Source organism: Trematomus bernacchii, unplaced genomic scaffold (genome assembly GCF_902827165.1).
Source record: "Trematomus bernacchii unplaced genomic scaffold, fTreBer1.1, whole genome shotgun sequence".
NCBI classification, from domain to species: domain Eukaryota; kingdom Metazoa; phylum Chordata; class Actinopteri; order Perciformes; family Nototheniidae; genus Trematomus; species Trematomus bernacchii.
In genome coordinates this window covers 6,644,765-6,665,502 of record NW_022987689.1, presented here as the reverse complement: position 1 = coordinate 6,665,502, position 20,738 = coordinate 6,644,765, and the positions used below count along the sequence as shown (strand labels likewise).

Here is a 20,738-nt window from a genome sequence, read left to right as displayed (position 1 = left end):
GGATGAAATTGAGTTTGACACCCCTGCTCTAGGTATTCAAGTAGAAGCATGTCTTAATTCTGTCCATAAGAGATGATTGTACTTAAGTAAATGTATTGTATTCTAATAATATATTTTGTGGAGAACGTGGAGAAATATTTAATACATTTGTATCTGACCTGCCTTTGTTTATTTTTTGCTAATCAAAATGTACATTTTTCGTATTGCTTTCTTTTTTTTCCTTCAGTGTCTCGTCAAATTTGGACCATCATTGGAGGATTTGCATTGTTAGGATGTACACTTACCTAATTTGTACATATGCAATAGTAAATAGCATGGATTATGGATTAAACAAAGGAAGCATGCCATGATCATATGGGAAAGAGCACTGATTATGTCCCATAAGTGTTCTTTTGTAAATGAACTCTTCAACTGGAGTAATATAATCCACACATAATAAATAAGAACAAGTGTTTAAAATGTATATATTTTTTTATTTCTTAGGAGCTAGGAAAAAAAGTAAACCAAATAACTTTTTAAATAATTTGTACAATGCAGGTCAAATCAGGAAGCAGATAATGTATGTAATATGGTGATCAGGGGTACAAGAAAAATATCTTGAGTATTCCAGGCTCTTGGTAGCTGAGATAGTCCCTTTAAGATCGGATTGAGGGCTACATGAATTCTGCGTATTGTGATGATTATAGTTCTCCAGTGTGGAAAAGTCAGCTCCTTTAGAGTTAGCTTTTTCTCAGCAATGGCAAAACACTTAACAAAATCTTACAATGTTGACATTAATATAAAATAAGCAAATTACAGATGGTAATTACAAATGAATTAAGCAACAACACCATGCTTCTTCAGCAGAGGTGCGAAAGAACAGAGCAGTTAAGGGAAGGCATGCTGTTAAACGGGAGGAAAAAAGATAGAGTAAACTCTAAATGTGTGGAAACCACAATATACTGAAATATAATTGAAAAACAAAATAACTTACTGTGAAAACAAAATCAATCAAACCTTTAACTACAGGGGTGATGTTCCGGATTTTTTTTTTAGCTCAGTTATGTTATTTCTGCTCAAAATAAGTGTATTTTATTAAATGTGAATACTTGGATATACCTATAACCATTCAAGTGTCAAAAAGTCGGGTCAGTTTGACCCACATCATGGCAGAAAGGGCTTATACGCCCAGAGTACTTTTTTTTTTTTTTTAATCAAAGTACTATTATATAAACACCCAGTCTGGAGGATAGAAGTACCCAGTACTCCTTCAAGTATAAGCTTTTTCTATGACCCAGTCAAATCCAAATTGTTTCTGCACAATTACCAAAGAACAGCGAATCTCAAAATAAACAACAGTAAATAACAAAACTAAAATAAAACAACAATCATACAAAAAGGTAAGGAAGGAACGGTTCTTCACTTTGAGAGATTGTATTTGCTTAACAGTCCTCCGGGGGTTGCTGTTGGCCATATTATTGGAGCTAAGGAACTTGCTCAAAAACAAAGCAGTACTACAGTACTGTTTAATCTACTTCCAGGTATTTGCAGTCTGGGAGATCGACGATCGAGAGGGGATCATGTCCAGCAGGTACTCCCTCTGACGAGCGTCGACGCTGGCTGACGTCTTGTGACCTGTCAGGCTGGGGTTCACGTAGGCCATAGTGACTCCTGTGAACATGCAAGAGAGCAGCAGGTCAATATGTGGCGCAAACTGCTAAATGCCCTTCCAAGTAGAAAAATAATTTCAGAACGCCTGAAGATATATCAACCCGTTTCCCAATAGAAAACAGACTCTCACTCTAAGGATTAGGAGTGACACCCAAGGAAAACTAACAAACCACCCAACTGGGGGACTAAAAGAGAATTATTGAGATCACTGGCAGGGGTAGGACTGGAGAGTGGGATTGCCTTGTCCGAAAACATTTCCTCCTCAACTTTTGTATAAGATTCCTTAACTTTAGAAATGTTTGAAAGTAGGATGTTGAAGGATTGCTTTGGGACCAGACAGGAATTTGAAAGAGAGCCGATGTCAGTCGGCAGGCTGGTATTAATGTGAGTCTACCTGTATTGCTGTTGCTCTGCTTCTTCCATGCAGTGGATGAGGCACTACCTCCGCTGATATTCCTGCCGCCGGCGATTCCACTGCTGCTCACCTTTGAACTCTGGACAGAGCGGTGGGAATTGTGGGCATGCTTACCTGGCCGGCTGACCAAAGCTGCAGCCGCCACTGCACTCTGCAGCTGGGAGGAGGAGGAGAAAGAGTGGGGGACGCCCCTCAGTCCCAAGGATGAGACACCATGGGACAGCTGGCCCTGGGAGCTCTGAGGGGAGTTAAGAAACACACAGTGGATCGTAAGTTACAGTTCCCTGGACCGCACAAATGCTTCTTTTTAAGATAACAAATTACTCCAACCTGCTTGATAGAGTGATGGTAGACCATGTTGGATCCTCGGCTGGCCTGTTGGAGGTGGTGCATAGAGGACGCTCTGGCGTGTGCCTGCTTCAGCTGATGGGACACCAGCTTCTCAGCTTTCATCGACGAAGAGGAGCTACTGTGAGACACTGATGAGGAAGTCTGCTGAAAAATGCGCTGCTCTATTTCCTGCTCTTGTTGCAGTGCTTTGACAAACGCCGCTTTCAGCCTATTGGTATGCTCCGCCTTTAAAACCTTTTTCTGATTGGATGACATGCAGTGTTCACAGAGGAGTGCCCCGCCTTTTGTCTTGTCATGCCTCCAGCGGCAGGTGAAGTCGGTTTTGCACTGGGTGCAGGTGAAGGGCTCTCTGGGAATGGTCTTGGACAGTGCTACGCCTGTCTTTCCTGGATGGAGTGAGATGGGAAACTGATTGAAAACATACAGAGGTGCTTGTTTGGTGTCACACAAGTAATTATAAAGAAATAGATACAGGGAGACCAATATATTTAACTCCTTGGTGAAAGTGGTGAAGGCATGACTTCAATTCCATAACATTGGGTAAAGACAATTGCTAACACTTGTTTAAAACAAGTCCCATATCTTAGCCTAACACCAAGGGCTGAAACTAATGAGTATTTTCATGAATCATTTTCTCAATGAATTGTTCTATTAGTTGTTCAAAAATGTCACAATATACTACATCCCCATCAGATATCACAAAATTGCTTTTCAATGTTTCCAATGGCAATCCATCATAAGATATTCAGTGGACCCATAACATTAACAGCAAAGAAAATCATAAAGTAAACAAAAAAGTAAAAAGTAACACACCTCTATGGATGGTATCAAGCAGATTCTGTACCACTTCCTCGAGTCCCACCAGGTAAATGAACTCATTATTGGCCGCAGAGGGCAGGAAGTTAAACTCTGGAGCAGGGGGTTTGGGTGGGGGAATCTCCAGCAGGGTCTTCTCCAGTTGTTTGCGCAGGGCGAGTTTAGCTGCAGCCTGGCGGCTGGCTGGAGACTCATTCACGCCAATCAAAGACAAGCCGCTTCCTGAGGAAGAGCCCTTCAAACTGGATGCTGAGGCCTATGAAACAAGCAAAGGCATGCAGAAACAAGACAGGTGTAAAGACCCAGTCATGATCAGAATATTTTTGACTTGTCTGAGCAATGCTGAAGTTACCAAATGTGATGTTTATGATCACACTATTGGACCCATATTCAAAGCTTCCTGGCTTAGACCATTTAAAATATGAAAATATCTAACAACACTTATAGAATACAATTATTCAATTGTACAACTGAGTGGATTTACGTATTATGGCTCATATTACATGTCTATCTATTGACCAACCACGATCGATAGTATAGCCCTCAGTGATTTATAGGTCTAAAACTAAGAATAGCATGCATTCAATTAAACAGTAGGTTTGTGATTATTAAGACATGTCACCACCTGTTTTTAGCAAAACCACCTAAACAGACAACCACGTTTAGATAGCAAAGTCACTAACGTTTTCTTTTTATCATACGATACTGTAACGTCACCTTCATTTCAGCCCTCCGAAAAAAGTTGGTTATGGGTAATTGCGCCATGTTTACCTAAAGTTAAGGTAATGTAAGCAGTGGATTTCACAGTATTACCAGATAAAGACGAACACAATATTTATAGACTGAAGTGTTTTGTTTCTAACTGGCAGGCCATCACTTGCAGTCTGACCTACGCTATTCGCCACCTCATAAAGTCATTATATTGGTCATTACATTTAACTAAATTTGCAAAGTTGTTTTAAAAGCTTTTCTTCTGTAGTGAAGTAATATAAAACTGTTGTTAACCGTCAGTTTACCGACGACAAATTGTAAACGGAAGCACGCGGTACAACCCCCGACGTTAGCGATGACAACTATGCTAGCTTATTAAGCTGTAGCTAAAAGTTAGCTTTAATGTAAACAACATAATGCTAATAGTTTTAATAACTGGTAAAAATGATGTGGTGTCGATTTGTTTCGCACCTGAACAGTAGTACAACGCCTCAAGCGTTTAGATGCCTGCTTTCTTCGCTTCAAACGCTGATATAAAAGATAAATAGCCACAATCTTTTTAAGCCTTTCATCCATTTCTTCAGCTATAAAGACGGATCTAGATAGACAACACAGTCTCACGGCATTTCGTGTTATTAGTCACGAAATTAATTTAATCTATTGATTCGTGTTCACCAACACGATTTCGCCATTTTTTTCATGTCACACAGAACGATTTTAAAAGCAATGTAAATAATAACAAATTAGAAGGAAAAAGACATTAAAAAAAATACAGATTTAAGTATTCTGACACAGAACGATTTTAGAAGCAATGTATTTATATTGGTAGTATGTTTCGTGCCTGCACCAAATAATAACAAATTAGAAGGATAGAATGGAGGAATCTGTTGTGTCTGTATTCTGCTGGATCAGCAGATCAGCAAGTAGGCCTATACAAATACATGTTTATTGTTTGTTTATAAATAATGTTAGCCTACAATTGAATTGGGACATTGTGATCAAGGATGAAAGTTATTGTTAACTAATGCTATCCGTTTCTTTTTTGGTACTAGATTGTTTTACTGAAATTAAGACAATTGAATATAAGATCAATTTCTAAACCGGAACAAGCATTTGTTTGGTCAGTTTGGTCAGTTTGTGCACAAATACTTATCAGGCAAATTAAAAATACCTCAACATGATTCGGACATTTTAGTTTCCCACAATGGGTTCAAAACACATTGTTCATGCAATGTTTACATTACATTACATTACATTACATTACATTTAGCTGATCCAAAGCGACTTACAATAAGTGCATTCGACCAAGAAGATACAAACTTGAAGAAAACAGAATCATATAAGTACATTAGGTTTCATAGAGCCAAGACATTTTAAGTGCTACTCAACAGGCTTTAGATAAGCCAGTCCTTTGTTAGTATATAAGTGCTTTGTTCGCATTTCCACCGCAGGCCTCGCTCGACTTAGTACGGTTTTGTTAGGCCTTGCTCACTTTAATGCTGCGCTTCCATTACAGTTTAGGAACTGGGGTAGTATCTAGTGATGGCAAAATGAAGCTTTGAATGGAGCATCGAACCACTTGGACAATTGTGTCGGAAATAGGTTCATTTCTCGAAGCTTCAGTTACAGCGACCTCTCCTGGCGAAGTGCAAGGCTGCAGTGGGTTTAACGTATCTTTGCCTTGAAAAATATTCGATGCACACACACACTAAGACTGAATATCATGTTCTATTTGCAATTCAAGATTGATAATTGTGTGTATTGGGTTATTGAGAAGAGACTAGAGAGTGCTGGACATTCTTTTGGGCGGAGAGGGCCTTTTATCAGTTATTAAAGTATTAAAGTTGAAAAGCAATGATTAAAAGTTCACCCATTCCGGGCTTTGAACCAGCTGCGCGGAGGACATCGCCGCATTCGGGCTGGCGGCTCTATCCACTGGGCTATCTATTACTTAAACTATTCAACTGTTTTTATATTAATCATAATTGTCTTTTTGTTCACAACTTCTCCACATTTCGAAGTGTTTCCCGAGCCAGAACGACCTATCTTTCTTCCTGGCTTGCTCTATAATGACCCAATTAAAATGCAATACCTACCAACAACAACTCAACAGCAACAACGTAAACTACGACAACAACCCACACATTGCGCATTGTTTAGAGCGGTTATAAAGTGTTGAAGAGCTCAAATTCGAAACTGTTTCAACCTGTCACCAGTCAGAATCGAGACGAGGCAGTGCATTGAATCACCTGATTGGACGGCGAACCAGTGAGTTGATTCATTCAGGAAATGAAGCAGTTACTGGTTCGGACGTCACATGTCACGTGATTTGAAGCAGTTGCTGCTTCTGACGTCATATGTCACGTGATTTGAAGCAAGCTTCGAATCACTGCTTCTATGGAATAGGAAGTCCAGGGTTGAAGCTCCGTTCGAAGCTTCAGTGTCAAACTGCCATCACTAGTAGTATCTATAGTAACGCAGTGTAGGCGGCGCCGTGACGTCATCTTCAATGAGCACCCCAGAAAAACAACATCAGCCGTTAGCTGTTAGCACTCAGAGCTCACAGCTCCTCATATCTGTTCAGAAACTAGACAAAAGTTAAACAAGTACAAACCACAGACTGTCTGTGTCATGGCGAATACAGTCGCTGGTTTATTTGTGTCTGTATAGGCCGTTGTTGTGAGTGTGGACGGTCGGAGCATATATTGCGTTAGCTTAGCCGATCTCCATTTAGAAAACGCGCATTTTAAAAGGTTTTTCGCCTGCCGTCTGTCTGCAGACTTGTCAAAGCATTAATTCATGGTTTTTACTAACCGGTATCAGTATGTTGTTACTTCGGCATCATTTTGAAACGTGTATTACAGTTAAATCACGGTCAAATATGTTCATCTTGTTGTAGTTGTAGCCCCCTTGCCAGCGATTCTCTCTCTAGATTAGCAAACTCAGCCCGACTCAGCCCTGTTTGTTGGCCCCGATAGAACCACGATTTTGTCGGGCCAGAAAAAAGGTGAAAAAGTAGCCCCGGGCCAGAACTAGGCATAGTGGAAACGCAACCAAAAACGGGCCCGGCACGACACGGCACACTTAAACCGCGCTCCGCGCCATAGTGGAAATGCGCCATCGCTTAAAGCACCTGTGAGATACTGACCAGTGTGTTTACACTGCTGCCAATTCTGATGAGGCCTGAGTTGAGCATTCCTCTCTGGCCTTGATTTGTGGGGGCTGAGGTCCTGGAGCCCATCAGCAGAGGAGGGGGTCCTGATCCTCCAGAGGCAGCCAACTGCTGCTGCTGGCGCAGAGCGTGGATTTGCTGTGGAGAGATAGAGATGGGCTAACTAGTACAATGAGAGGGATGGAACAAGGGAGGGGCATCAAAAGCCCCAAGCAAAAGGTGCACACAAAGAGAGACTTGCAAAAAGAGATCATAAGTACTAATGTATGTGAATTTAATCTCCCTGTAGATTGTCCAAGAGTGAAAAACAGCAGTGGTACAACTCAGGCTATCATTGCCCTGCCATTTAAACCAAATGGTAAGCATGTTGTTAACATATTCCCTTGACTCACCTGTGCCCCTCTGACCAGAGGTGGCATTATGATCTGGGAGCTATGTTTGGACAACATCTGCTGCCCTCCTCTCACCAGCGGTGGAGGGATGACCGTGCCTGAACTCTTGGCTGTCAAAATCTAGTCAAAGAAAAACAAAATCACAAACAATATGAATTATAGAATAAAGGTGCTGTCACACAGATAGGCTGCCTAAGTGTGATAGTAGAGCATTAACCTGCTGAGAGCCTTTGTTGCTTGTAATTGTTCCTCGAATGAGAGGAGGAGGCACAGAGGAGCCGGACAGACCGGAGGGCTGAAAAGGAAATTGAGACAGACATTAAAAAAATAAACAGGATGCTTTAAGTGGTAGACTGTGTTGTGGGGATGTGCAACTAATTGTGTGGCTCTGCTGATGTGGGAGAGAACCGTTTACATTCTGAGGAGTGTCCTTGTGTATCTGGCTCTGTCGAAGTTTCTTCAGAAGCACCAGCTTGGCCTCCTCCAGTCTCAGCTCCTCCTTCAGCTGCTTAATGATGTGCACCCTCTCCGCTGGGCTGCTCTTCTACAATACACAGAAAACAACATCACTTTCATAATTTGCTTTACAAAGGACATTAACATTTGATCATGGAGCCAAACTGTCCACTTTCAACTACTTTGTTCAGACAATGAAATGCATAGACTGTAAATGAACTATTCAGAAATAAAACATGTCCACAGTTAAAATCTTTAAAAAGGTAATAGCCAATGCAAAAGTTACGCCAATGATGAGTCAACTTATGATCACGATAAAAACAAGTGCCACCCATATTAATAACAGATTAACCATTCATATAATTTTTAGGCAATAATGCTGTTTTTAGCTTCTCGAGTATGGAGATAACCTTCTTTTCGTGGTTTTATTTCACATTAAACTAAATATCCTTGGATTTTGGAAGGACAACAAATGTAAAGACTTCACATCAAGAAACTGGGTAGGGACATTTTAAACTTTTTCCTATAATTTACAGGAGAAACAATTATCTATTACTCAAGAAAATGATTGGCAAATTAATGGATTTAGAAAATAATAGTTATTTGCCACCCTAATTTTAACGTGTCTCCAGTGCTTTAGTAGTACAGTAGCCGGACAGTTGCGCGACGTTTAGCTTCTCACCATGAGCAGGTCTATGTCCAGCTCCTTGAAGTGTCTCAAGCCATTCATCGGGGGGCTGGGGGAGTCATTATCTGACAAGATGATGACATCGTCATCTTCAGGGGACGGAGGCCGCTTCTCCCTTTTTATGCTGACAAAAGTAGGAGAGTTAAATTGAAATCAAAATGTCAGATATACTCAAGCAAACAGAGGTAATGCATACAAAAACAGAGTAAATTCATGTTTATTTAGCTTTTGTTCTTAAATTGTTATATATATTATCAGATGCAACAAACACAAGAAAACAGTATATTGGCATGTTATATCAGCAATCAGTCGCCCTGTACTTTATTGGCATTAGCCTTTGAGAATCTGAAAAAGTCTGTTGAACATTATTGAACAGTAAAGTATCAAATTCAGACATATTTGACATTTTGAAAACGTTGGGATCGTATGTGAGCCTTCATTAGTAATGTCTACTATATGGAGATCTGCTCCTCAACCACAATTATAGCTTATGACTGGGGGTTGATCCGTCCACTACAATCTAAATGAGTCTCCTCCACAATAACTTCTCTCTAAATTGAAGCCACACCAACAACAGAAAAGTCTTAAAGCAGAGGAGGAGCGAGGTGGGACTTAAAGCTCCAGAGAAGGTTTTCAGTCACAATGCAAAGGCTGTTTGAGAGCACATATTTCCTGTTGAAACAGGATATTGTGGCAGCGCATAACAGGCGTCTGAGTCACTCTGAGGGTGACCTGTAATGGTCTATATACGTCACCCAAAGCGTGCTATGAAAATGAAAGCGTGTGGGAATCTTGAATGTAGTTTCGACCCTCACGTATTACAACCCCCCCCCACCCCCCCGGACACAAAAAGCTTCTCCTCAATGTGACTTGTTCTACTACAGGCCATATGCAAAAAGCAGATGACCTAAAAATAATTAACTAGTGGTGGTCAAAAATGTAGGAGTGATCTTCCTCTATAATCCAAGGATGGTGTTGTTACTACAGAGATTATATATTAATACGAAGTTGTTAAAATCTACACATGAAGATGTGAGGCCTGTCTCTCCTCGCCCTGCTCCGTGTGTGTGTGTGTGTGTGTGTGTGTGTGTGTGTGTGTGTGTGTGTGTGTGTGTGTGTGTGTGTGTGTGTGTGTGTGTGTGTGTGTGTGTGTGTGTGTGTGTGTTTATATTAGTCTCTCCTCAGGGCTCAGCAGCATCATCACTTCCTGTGGATTAATCACTACTCTTCCAAAGAAGTCACATGACCTCAAAGTCATCATCACGTGACACACTCACTTTTCCTCCTCCCCCCCTGCCCTCACTGTTCCTCCACTGTGGAAACCATGGCAACAACCGGCTGGAACCGGTTTGTGACACAAGGCTTCATTTTGTGTGAGGGGAGTTTTTTAGGGTTCAGGTGGTGAGTGGGGGGAAAATGGAGGTAGACTGAAAGATAAAGTTAAACATCATCTCTACGGACAGCTACCCCCCAACAGCCCCCCTCTACCGTACAGACATCGTTTTAAAGAACATCCTAAAAGTACCGTTCGACATTTTTAGTCTTTATTTATGTTTTTTTACAAAGTTTCATAATGAGAACAAAAACATCTGAAGAAAAATTCTTTATGTAGTTTAGATGAAGTTTCCTGCACATTCACACCATCGCCAAAAGTGTCCGAGCTTTTTCTATTGCTGCTCCTCACATCCCGCATTAAGTCCTGTTCCACAGACAGATGTCGGAAGCCGCCCCGTGGCGTTGGTCAAGTCCGGCCTAACTTGTTTTTTGACGTCTTCTTAATGCTTTAAAACATTTTGGGGGTTTAATTCGGTCCGTCATAACTTCTCATTTAGTTTTTACATCTTCTTTTTTTATTATATTATGTATGATCCACTTTTTATGTCTTGAAATGTACGCTTGTATTGAGGCAGATCCTAGCCTTGACTGGAAAGCACTTTGGGTGACCTCTTTTTTTGTTTATTAATAAACTGTCTTCACTACTTTCTTGATGGAAACATCATGTAGTTGTCAAAGCTGAAGAGAGTTTACTATAAAATGTTACTCACCCTCTGGAGGTGCTCATGTCCACGGGCTGGTCTCCTCTCTGAACTTCCACTTTGATGGTGGCCTTCACCTCGCCGGCAGCCAGGCCACTGGATGCTTTTGGCTCTGTCAGTCCGATCTTGCTCCTTGTTTCCAAAGCTGGCTCCGTCCTCACCTTGATGTCTCTGTCCTTGTGATCAGTCTGATTGTCTGAGCTGGGTTCAAGCACCGTCTGTTGTTTTTGGGTCTGCTCCTGATCATCCTTCACAGGATGAGAGGCCAACGGTAGCGCTAAAGGTAACGCTAAAGGTAGCGGCGACGGGCTCTGCTCTGGCTCCTCCTTGTGCTCTGATTCGACCGTGGTCGGGCTCTGATCTTCCTGTGCCGTTACGGAGTTGGCTTCAGGTTCAGTTTGATCCTCTGTCCTGGGTTCAGAAGGGTCCAATTTAGGCTTTTTGCTTTCATTCTCATCCTCAGAGGGTTCTGTAGAATGGGGTCCAGTATCCTTCCCCATCGCCCTCTTTTGGCTGCGAGTCTGGCGAACAGCCTCCTCAGACATCCCCTGCAGATATGAGAATTTTTTTTATTAATATGTTATCAAAAAAGGTAACAGAACTAAAGAAGACAGGCTATTTTCTTGGAGAACAATCTTAAGCGTGCTTGCTTATGCTGATAAAACCAGGTGTAAACACTGTAAATAAGAAAAATGGTAAATGTGGAATGCAGTGGAAATGTCAGTTGGAATAGTATTTAAAGTCTTACTTTAGAGAAACAAGCAATGGTAATATAATTATTCATTTTACAGAAAGTTGCATTGGGATTCTGGGCTTATCATTCAAAACATCTAAACAACACCAACTTGGCTGAACTGTAGAGCACACAGGGTGACTGAAATGGCCTTTATACAAAGCATGTGGGATTTGAAAAGTCATGTGACCAAGATGTTGACTCAAGTATAATTTCAAAACACACAATTATGCAAATGTCAGTTTAAACCATGGTTTAAACCGAACATCAATGATTGTGAAAAAAGATGGGAGTAAAAAAAGACTAGCGTTCTCAGTAATTACTCAATGTTCACTGCAAAACAAATCAAATATGAGGATCGCTTGAATGCAACAACAGGATCTTTTGAAAGAGAGGTAAGAACAAATGCTGCAAGGAGACACTTTCAACAGCTGGAAAACATGACAACAATAAAAAGGGACTTGGGGCAATATCCATAATTAACTGGAGCATGAATCTTGTTAAAATGTTCACATCAACCCATGAAACATGTGTTTTAATTATTTATGTGTGTACAAGTGATATCATTTTTTTTTTATGTAATTCAAATAGCTTGTGTGTAGCGTTTCTTTCCTTGAGTCAGGCACCAAAGAGCACTAGATCTATTACTGTCTGATATCCCCCTGTACAACAAATTCAATCCCACCAGATGTTGACATGCCAGCTGAAGTGGAGATTGACAGATACAGCCGCTCGTTCTGTCTAACACGTACAGGTTAAAAGGTGCTCACTCACAGATGTGCACCAGTACATGGTACGTGCTGACACACATTATCACTGCAGTGGCTGCTCTGAATCCCTCTGACCATACATGATTCAATACTCAATACATGAACCATAATAGTGTTTATAATGGCGTTTTTTATGTTATTAACCTTTTTATCAGGAAGACACCATACGTTTATCTGCACAAAAGGCCACTAAAAGAAGTGTGTACTATTAATAAATCAGTAGCATCATATTCTACCTGGAAACTTCTGTCAACTGATTGTGTAAAATGTGTTATTTTTACGTCACATGATACGATAGGCTTCTAACTAGGGCTCTGTTGGGTCTAAACATGGATGTAAAGTAGTGGAAAAAAGGCCATCTTAGTTTCTCAAAGTCCAAGGTGATGTCAGTCCAAAACTCCGTTTCTATGATATAAAACCGAGAAAAGCTGACCATCTCTATATTTGAGGGGCAGAGAAATTCATTTTTTTCGCAAAAACAATTATATCAAATGTATAAATAGATTGATCTATTATCAAAATAGTTGCTAAATATCTGTCTATTCAAGGTTCAAGGTTCTTTATTGTCAAACTAACATAGCTACAGAGTAATTATGTCGTTGAAAATCTTAGGTCACAGGCTTCTCCAACAATGCAACACAATAATACAGATAAGCAGACAATATTAAAACAATATTAAAATATACTATATATCTATTGACTAATAGATTAGTTTACTAATAATTGTTGCAGATCTTCTACTTACGTCTGGATAGAAAAGTGTTTGTATCGTTAACAGTTGGTGAAACGCCCTTTCAATGTCAAATCACTGACAATTTTCAGAGAGTCGTGACTATGTTTATCCTCAGCTATTAAAGTTACTATAAGTCACTTCAGAAATGACTCGCGTTCGAGATGTTGAAGGATCAAGAAAAAAACGATTGAGATAGAGATGTATTCTATTGTGCAGGTACAGGCACTCTTTGAGATTACTTTGGCCATTATAAAATGTAAGAGGTAAACGCGTACTGGCACATATAGCATGCTGTAAGAGAAGACCTGGGTTCAAAGTTCAGAATCTCATGCAGAAAGCCCTAGTGACATTGAGGGACCTACTCAGACCGCCGCTATTTACTAGTCGACCGCGTAGAATAAACACAGCAGTGCAATGTCGTGCATTATATCCATGCATGGATGTCACAGAATCGAGGGCCAGTCCTGCCAAGTCCGCTGAGGCCCTCAGTCCACACACCCATCCACTACAGGAAGCTATGGTTTTTTTGGGGGAAAGAAGGATTACAATTAACCCTCACAACCTACTACTTCTCACTGTACACCCCCCCCCCCCCTTCCTGTTCTCAGAATAGTTATGGCGGCGAGCATAAAGCACACAGTGTGTCCATGATGTACCCAAACACACAATATACATAGAGAGCCATAATGCATTGTGCAGAGGAATCTTCTGATAACACTAAGCTGACTAAGTTTGTTTTATTTAAATACTCTGACATCACTGAGACACATATGACATGACCCTTCCCAGGATTCAGTGGGACACAAAGCACTTTTCCTGAGAACTGGTTTAAACCGGTTCGCGGGTGTGTGTGTGTGTGTGTGTGTGTGTGTGTGTGTGTGTGTGTGTGTGTGTATTTGTGTGTGTGTGTATTTGTGTGTGTGTGACTGAGAGAGAAGCTGAAGCTGCTTTTAACCCTTCAGGTGCTGGAGCAGACGCTTCATCAGTGACGGCCATTACGCAGTGTGTAATGTGTGTGTGCTGCAGACAACTGTGACGGCATCACTCAATCAGATGCATAAAGCTGTGAAATTATGCTGGGGTAAGAATTTAGACACGCCAACACCCCCTTGCGCCCCCCCCCCCCACCACCCCCCCACAGACACTGACCCTATCTTTGTAACAGCGGATCTGAATGGCTGACAGGTTTCACATTTCATCTCCATGGCAGTTTACACACATTTCCATCTAGCCCCCACACACACACACACACGCACGTACGTATGGTTGATCAAACGCTCGTCACTCACCCACCCAAGAATTTGACGTCATATGCAACCAGTGCAAATGCTCAAAAGGCAACTAAAACTGGAAGGAAAAACATCTTCTTTACAACTTTATTCAGTCTATGTACATAAAGTTAACAAACATATGTACACTAACAAACACACATAACAGGGAAAAGAGCTACGCTGTCCAATTTAATATTGTAATATTTTCATGGTACGGTTATAAAAATTATCTCGCTTCACAATATTATCCTGATAGTTAAATAACATGGAAAACCTCAATAAGCATATAACAACATTGTAAAGAGGTAATTGTACAGTGTGTGAATGGTGATGTGTCCATACGTTTGTTTTGCCGTAACTCTAGGGTTTTACTTTTTTGACTCCAACGTGTGTATCTTAGCTTGCAACTAGCTACGTAGTCCTCTGCGGTTGCTATCCGTAACTCTGCCTGCTAGACTCGCTCAGCACAGTCACTTATCTCCCATATTCTCCGTAGCCGCCACAATTGCCTCAAATCTTGAAGAAAACTGTTTTCATGGAGCTCAAAGCGGCCAGTATTGCCCCCCTCATTCACTCCTTCAAGTCTAGTTTCCCCGCTAGCCGTCTGTTTTCCACCTTGCATGTGGTATTCTTTCAATCTCAGGTGCTTAGACACTTTGCTCTTCTCTTTGCTCAATTCACCGGTTTTCGACATCCCAACATCCAGATCCACACTCTCTACCGTTTTATGTTGCAAATTCGAATATTTTTTGTAGACATTGTTGCAGTTTAAGCTGTGTGAGTCACGTCTTCCCACGCAACCGCCATACCCGGAAGTTTGTAACCAATTTTTATCATAGCAATAGTTTTTGCATCAGCAGGATTTTTTTATGACCTACGCTGTAGTGATCACTGATTGACATAATTCACGCATGGAACTACAGGTTGGGGGTATTGTTTCCGCACGGACATATGTGTTGCTGACAGTATTTATTGTGTGCCCTCCTGGCTTCTTTCTTTTCTTCCCGGGCTGCGACCCGACAACATGTCCGTCTCTGCTGCTCATTAAAGCACCACTTTTCACCTTCGATGCACCGCCTCCGACTCCTATCTCTCGGCACTACAACGCATTATTTCCCTGCATTTTCCCTGCATGCAGTTGAGTCTTCCATTGTAGGAAAGGGAACATATTTATGTAAAGCAGGTTTGAAATGCACACAAACGCGCCATGATATGAACTTTAAATGCAAGAAAAACGATTAATCCTTTAATCTACAGCAGCTTTCAAAAGTAACTTCAGTGAAACAATGTTTATGTCAGGGGGCAAATGTGTACTGACAAAAAACTACGTAAATATGGTTGCTTATAAACATTGCATAATTTTTGCAATCATCTTGCAGATCTTGTGTCTACTTATTTAAACACAGTTTAAGGTCTGTGTTCATTCATTGATCCGGCCACGTTAACAAAATGTCCTCAAGGCTTCTCATGTTACAAACTCTATTTTTGTAATCTTATCATTAAGTTATGAGTTATGAGTTAATAACATGTGTTAGATTTCTTAACTAACAGCATATTAACTGTAGAAACTGCTACGTTTAAAAAAAAAAAAAAAAGTCTTTGTTTTTACTTTATCATTATTGCTTTGTGTAGATAAGACTTTTAAACGTTATTAAACTCAATCCTCTGATTAAGACTTGCAGTGTAATTACATCACAATAATTACCCCCATATTATCATATTGCACAGTGCAAGTGGCAGAACACTTTAATATGGTATCAGGTTGCTGCCACTATCCGGGAAACGCTCAAACAAATTCACAGGTTATCTACAGCTGTAGAGTTTCTGCTGAGTGTCTTTCCTCCTGCCCTGAGGTGGTTATTTATCTTGTCACTCATGGATCATGTCAACCATCACTCACTCAGTAAGCCTTCATTTAGGCTGGCGGACTCACTTTCAAACATCATCGATGTCTGGCTACACATACAGTATGTGTTCAGCATTTTATTTACCCACTGGCAGACCTTTAACCTGTGAAAACATATTTATACATTGCGCAAGGTTTTCAGAACACGATGCACCCACGCAGTCACATTACTTTGTAGAACTGCTGCACCGGCAAAATACTCTTATCAATTATCTGCTTGTGTCTGCCAGAATAGCAATTACTAGTGATAATTGTCTCAAAGTATCAATTAGTAACAAAAAAACGTATACAATTATTATGAAGCTGATTAGTGGTTGCTTCATGAAATACCTCTAAACTCTTGACAAGTCAGAGCTTTATGCAGCAACAAACACCTCTGTACATAAAAAAAGGGCAGAAAAAAGCAATTAGACAGCAAATTACTACCTATATATTTGGTATACATGGAGGCTTGACTAAACAGCTGCCCTGTGACCCCTGCAGTCATGTGCAGCAGCTTAAATTGTGGCCAGCAGACAACCCTTTCCAGAACACAACACAACTACACTAGGTCAGTCTTCTGTGTGATCACTGGAACAGTGCTTTCTGGAAACAGAAGTTTCTGAACAATTTCTGAGTCACTCGCTGTTGTCATTGTAATATTATCAATACAGTCACTCTGGGGTGGATAAGTCTCCCTGTGGATGTACAACTTCAACACTTAGTAGTGTCAAACCAAAGCCTTTTCCTTTCTTTGGACCAGTGTTAGTCAACCCCTTCTCTAAAGGCAACCTGCATTTTGTTCACAGTGACAGGTCATAAACAATGCAACTGATTGTTAACATGCAAACAACACTTTACAGGGCCTTTGTTCACATGAACAACTGACTGTTTATTCCAGATCTCCACAAAGAGGCAATAAAGTCTCCTAACAGCAAATCACTTTACCAGTCTTTATAGCAGGCACAGTACTTGGTTTAAAGTGTCTTTGATGTGCACAGGTCCTAATTAACCAAAGCTTACTGACAAGTATGCTAAAGATCTTTAAAACAAAGTAGAGCTGCAACAGTCAGTCAAATGACAGAAACAGCAACAACTTTGATAATCAATCAACTGTTTGCTTACTCTTCTAAAGAAAGCTTAATATTTTGGATTCTGGAGTGTTTTGGTCAGACATAACAGGACATTTATAGACATGTCCTTTGACTGGTAAATCAAAAAAGATCACAATCTCCTGTTCTTTCAATAAATCAGGCAGTTAATTGAGAGGATAATGAGCAGATCAAGTGGTTAAGAAAGTAATGGTAAATTGCAGCCTTAACAAAAACAATACTTTCTGAAATCTTTAAATGTAGCAACAATACATTAATATCTTCCTCTTTTGTTATTTGTCTGATTATTTGCCAGGCTACTTCAGTTCAAAGTTGTAAACCAGATTATTATTACTGTCACCTAGAAGGCAGTTGATTAATGTATCTGATAACAGAACAGATATTATGTAATAAGACCTTAATAAATAGCAATACATGTATCCAGCATTTCGTCTTGATCCACATCACATCTAACAACAGTGGCCATGCCTTCACAACACGATGCACAATGCTGCATGGGCTACTGTCAACACCGGGTCTGTCATAAAAAAATATATATATTAAAAGCTTTTAAATGGGTCCGAGTGCAACAATGGGTAAATAAGTATCAGGTATAATGTCAAAAATATATAGTTTTGTCCCAAAATTACAGCAAACTGGTAAGGTTCTGGTGGATGGGAATGTGTGTGCGAGTGTGTTTTTGTGTGCCTGCCTGGGCGAGACAGAGAGGGAGTGTGTGCGGTGTGTGTCAGTGTGTGTGTGTTCAGCTTTAAGATGAGGAAGACTACGGTTGTCACAGAGAGAAGTAGGAAGATTAGCTACCAGATAGCAGAACCAACACTGGTGCCAGGGGGCTTAAAGCGAGCAGCAGCGTCCACCATTAACGTTACACCACCACCACCACCACCAAATAACACCAGCCAAACCACAGTCAGCCCTTTAAAAACTAAACCCAGCCCACACTACATGCGCAACTAGCCGGTTTTTTGTTATGTTGACACCGCCTCAGAGGAGGTGTTATTAGTTAGCGAGCTAACGTGAGCTAACATCGACACAAACAAAAACACGAAGCCACTTTATCTTATTTCATGAACACCACCGGCTGTCACACACTTAAAGTTAAAGTAGTAAAAACTCCTGAAGCCGGTACTATTCAACATGACCCACACCAACACCAGAACCGAGCCCGGACCCTAAACCCTGGCTGGCTTCACCCCCCGATGCGGGACACCCATCTGCCTCAAAAAGCGGGTACAAACTTTTATCTTTCAGCCCTAAAAGTGAGGCTGTGAGAGGCTCACCGGGACTGTTTACCTGGGTGTCCCCTCTGGAGGAGAAACCGAGCCGGAACTCGTGCATTTTCATCGGCCGGCCGCGGACCGAGCGTGCCGCCGAGGAGCCGCTGGCGTTAATCCTAACCTCCTTTAACGACTTCTACCGCACATAATCACGTCCACGGATCATGGTTACAAACTGGCAAGCTTGGGAAAACGTAAAATAAAATAATGTTAGGCAGAGCCAGTCCCCCCCCCCCCCCCGCACCCCCCTCCCTCTCCTACCCGGTGCTCAACCTTTGGCTCTGCGGAGAAGTGTTACTTTTCAACAGCCCATCAGCTTCTTTATCGTCACAGATAGGTGGAGGAAAACCTGGCTCCTCTCGACGACTCCGAATGAAAGGCTCCTCTCGATACACTCTCTAAAAAAACTTCACTTCACCACTGACAACTTACTCTGTCGCTTTATCGCCCGTTCTTCGCCGATGGTCGACCAGGGAATGTTTAATCTGCAGTTAACCTCGATAAATCGTTGCTTTTTTTAAATCCAGGGGATATCCTCTTTTTTTCGGCCCTCCCCACTGCCGCGTCTGTTGCCAAATAATGCGCCTCAACACACATGGAGCCGCTGCGTCCTCTTAGTGGGCATGCGCACCTCGGCATACCAGGACGACCGGATAACATCATGTTAGCCACTGACCACCAAGGGCCAAAGCAGGACGACCATGTCAGGGGCCCCGGGCTCCTTGGGTTGACCCATGCCCGTACTGAGTTCCCCTCCAACACTCACTCACACACGTACACACACACACACACACACACACACACACACACACACACACACACACACACACACACACACACACACACACACACACACACACACACACACACACACACACACACACACACACACACCACACACACACACACACACACACACACACACACACACACACACACACACACACACACACATATATCAAGTAATAATGGGCACCTAATTGAAGGCACCACACAGTTCCCCAGAAACACTCACCAGCATCACAATTGCATTCTAACATACAATACACATCAACCTTAGGTCAGGACTAAAATATACTTTATTAAGAGTATATAGGCACAATGGAACTGGACACACGCCTGCAAAGATATATCAGATATGACAAAATGCAACATATAGAACAAAGTTAATCCACATTGTTTACAGTGGGCAAAGATCAGTTTATTATACCAAACAATGCAGTGACCTACAAAAGTTCGAAGTTTGCTGTAGGCTCATGTTTTTTTTATGGTGTATTCTGCCAAAATGCACAATACGTTAACATAAAAAAAAATGGTTTTGCTTATAAGCCCCATTTCAACAGCTCCTTCTTTTGAGATTCAACAATACAACTGTTTTGACATATCTTATTAACTAAAGTATAGCCCATATGTGAACACCTTCATCTGAGAGTTTAGTCCAACAAACTTGAAGGACTCACTCAACCTGTGCTAATTTGTATTGCATGTATGTCGAGTGAGTAGGTATGTTGATGAATTGTCACATTGAAACACATGCATAAAAAGCAAAACATTTGAATTGATGAATCCAAAAAGCTTTTGAAATGTTACGTACACTCTATACACTGTTTGTAAGGTAGACTAGTGTTTCAAAGAGTGAAAGGTTTTAATGTCATATGCACATTAGCTAGTGGAAATGGCAATGAAAATCTTCTGACCCGAGCTCCTCCAACGATGCAACATGTATAATAAAATACAAAAATACAAATAAAAAATTGTGCAAGAAGACTATATACATATAAATAGAATACGATACAAGAACAGAATAAGATAAATTAAATATTGTACAGTAAGATGAAATTAAATACGGTTTATTACGGTGATAACTATTTTAATAAATAAGTAGATTGCAAGATGACAAACAAATGAATGTTTATCGAGGCACTTAACAGAGCTCAGGTGTTTAGCAGTCTTGTTGCCTGTGGGATAAAACTGTCCCAGAGTCTAGTGGTTTTAGTCTTTAGAATGCTGCGGTACCACCTGCCAGACGGCAGCAGACAGAACAGTTTGTTGCTGGGGTGATGGGGTTCTTTTATAATCTTGTGGGCTTTCTTCCTGAGCCGCTGGGAGTAAAGATCCTCCATGGATGGCAGCTCCGTCCTGGTGATGTGCTGTGCAGTTTTCACCACCCTCTGTAAAGTCTTACGGTTGAGGGCGGTGCAGCTGCCGTACCAGGCCGTGATGCAGCCGGTCAGGATACTCTCTATGGTGCACCTGTAGAAGGTCAGCAT

At 41.2% G+C, this 20,738-nt stretch overlaps 1 protein-coding gene across 5 annotated transcripts; it reads right to left on the bottom strand.

Moving 5' to 3' along the window:
- Positions 1-454: 454 nt before the first annotated feature.
- On the bottom strand, positions 455-19,045 carry LOC117488778 (transcriptional repressor p66 alpha-like). Of its 5 annotated transcripts, none has more exons than XM_034137871.1 (12): positions 18,901-19,042; positions 18,472-18,651; positions 10,697-11,235; positions 8,646-8,775; positions 7,923-8,051; positions 7,725-7,802; positions 7,508-7,627; positions 7,077-7,253; positions 3,230-3,488; positions 2,396-2,802; positions 2,045-2,303; positions 455-1,650 (listed from the first exon to the last, which is right to left on the bottom strand). In XM_034137871.1, the coding sequence occupies exons 3-12, from the start codon at positions 11,230-11,232 to the stop codon at positions 1,511-1,513; spliced, it is 2,235 nt and encodes a 744-aa protein (XP_033993762.1). In that variant the 5' UTR covers positions 11,233-11,235; positions 18,472-18,651; positions 18,901-19,042; the 3' UTR covers positions 455-1,510. The 5 variants fall into 5 exon arrangements, with proteins under 5 accessions (XP_033993762.1, XP_033993758.1, XP_033993763.1 ...); XM_034137867.1 differs by having other exon boundaries at positions 18,485-18,651; XM_034137872.1 differs by having other exon boundaries at positions 2,180-2,303; positions 18,485-18,651.
- Positions 19,046-20,738: the final 1,693 nt, after the last annotated feature.

Excerpts from the sequence above, each read along its gene's own strand:
- LOC117488778 (XM_034137867.1), bottom strand. The coding sequence starts at position 18,535 with ATGAAAATGCACGAGTTCCGGCTCGGTTTCTCCTCCAGAGGGGACACC. Across the intron at positions 11,236-18,484 it reads CCTCCAGAGGGGACACCCAG|GGGATGTCTGAGGAGGCTGT; the intron begins GTAAACAGTCCC and ends TCATATCTGCAG. Across the intron at positions 8,052-8,645 it reads TGGACATAGACCTGCTCATG|AAGAGCAGCCCAGCGGAGAG; the intron begins GTGAGAAGCTAA and ends TGTGTATTGTAG.